This window comes from Lynx canadensis, chromosome D4 (assembly GCF_007474595.2).
Source record: "Lynx canadensis isolate LIC74 chromosome D4, mLynCan4.pri.v2, whole genome shotgun sequence".
Taxonomy (NCBI): Eukaryota; Metazoa; Chordata; class Mammalia; order Carnivora; family Felidae; genus Lynx; species Lynx canadensis.
The window spans coordinates 47,051,489-47,052,736 of record NC_044315.2 but is presented as its reverse complement, the minus strand read 5'-3'; the positions used below and the strand labels follow the sequence as shown (position 1 = coordinate 47,052,736).

Sequence of the window (1,248 nt, the reverse complement as noted above, 5' to 3'; positions counted from 1 at the left end):
GGGGGCTCAGTTTCACAAACTATGAGATCATGACCTGAGCCAAAATCAAGAGTTGGATGCTTAACAGACTGAGCCACCCATGTGCCCCTCAACTAAGATATATTTTTAAATAAGGCTTTTATTTTGTATTTACAGAAAAATTGTGAATGTAGTACAGAGAGGCTGTCTCACGCTGGTGCATTGAAAGGAGAGGCCGCCATGTATGTCTGCCCACCTGCAATGGGTGCTTGTGGGGAATGGCTCCAGCTTTCTGATCAAGTGGAACGAACAGATACACAACACTGAGCCCACTAACCTTAAAGCTCACAGCTCCTTCTGCTACAATGGGCTGATTCACTGCAAGACTGTGGGTGTGGGGCTGGAGGCAGAGGGCAAAGGTATAGTGGTGGTCACAAAGCACAGAACCCTCCAGCGAAAGCCTGCCACCTCCAATGTGCTGACCACCATTAGCAAGAATGCCTGGGCTGCCCTCAGCAGCATCTGGCCCATGATCCACAAGAACAGTTATGGCCCAGATCTGTGCATGCCTGCTATTCGCAGAGCCAGTGCCATCCTGTGCAGCCAGAAGCCTGTGATGGTGAAGAGGAAGGAGGGCCTTCCCACCAAGAGCTCCTGAGCACCTGCCCCCAGCAAAAAAGATGTCAGCCACCTAAAAAAATATTGCAGAGAGATTCATGCATTTACCCCATACCCAGATTCCCTTATTATTAATATCTTACATTAGTATGATAAAATTATCACATTAGTGAAGCGATATTGACATGTTAGTAACCAAAGTCAATACTTTCTTCCAGTTTCCATAACTTTTACCTAATGTCTTATCTTTTCTGGGATCCAAGCCAGAAAAGGATACCACATTGCATTTAGTCATAATGTCTCTTTTGGCTCCTTTTGGCTGTAACAGTGTTTTTTGTTGTTTTTGATGACTTTAAAGTTTTGAAGTGTACTTGTCAGGCAATTTGTAGAATCTTCCTTGTGTAGAATTGATCTGTTTTCTTCAATAGATGCATGGATACATCTATCACTTTTGATGTTAACATCACCTGGCTTAGGCAATGTTTGTCAGGTTTCTCTACTATACTGTTACTCTTTTCCCCTCTCTTTTCATCCTGTTTTGGGTGTTTTGGAAGAAAGTGGCCTTGCACAGCCCTATTCAAAGAGTAGGGAGTTGTATTCTAACTCCTTGAGGGTGAAGTAGCTACATGAATAATTTGCAATTCCTCTGCATGAACAATTTATTATCCTCAT

General features: G+C 43.3%; 1 protein-coding gene across 1 annotated transcript; it reads left to right on the top strand.

The window, feature by feature from the left end:
• The first annotated feature begins 202 nt into the window (after window positions 1–202).
• Window positions 203–616, top strand: LOC115500110 (60S ribosomal protein L28-like). The gene has a single exon (XM_032595679.1). It carries the CDS (start codon window positions 203–205, stop codon window positions 614–616), a length of 414 nt encoding a protein of 137 aa, XP_032451570.1.
• The last annotated feature ends 632 nt before the right edge of the window (window positions 617–1,248 follow it).

Coding starts and splice junctions, on each gene's coding strand:
- LOC115500110 (XM_032595679.1), top strand. CDS start 203: ATGTCTGCCCACCTGCAATGGGTGCTTGTGGGGAATGGCTCCAGCTTT.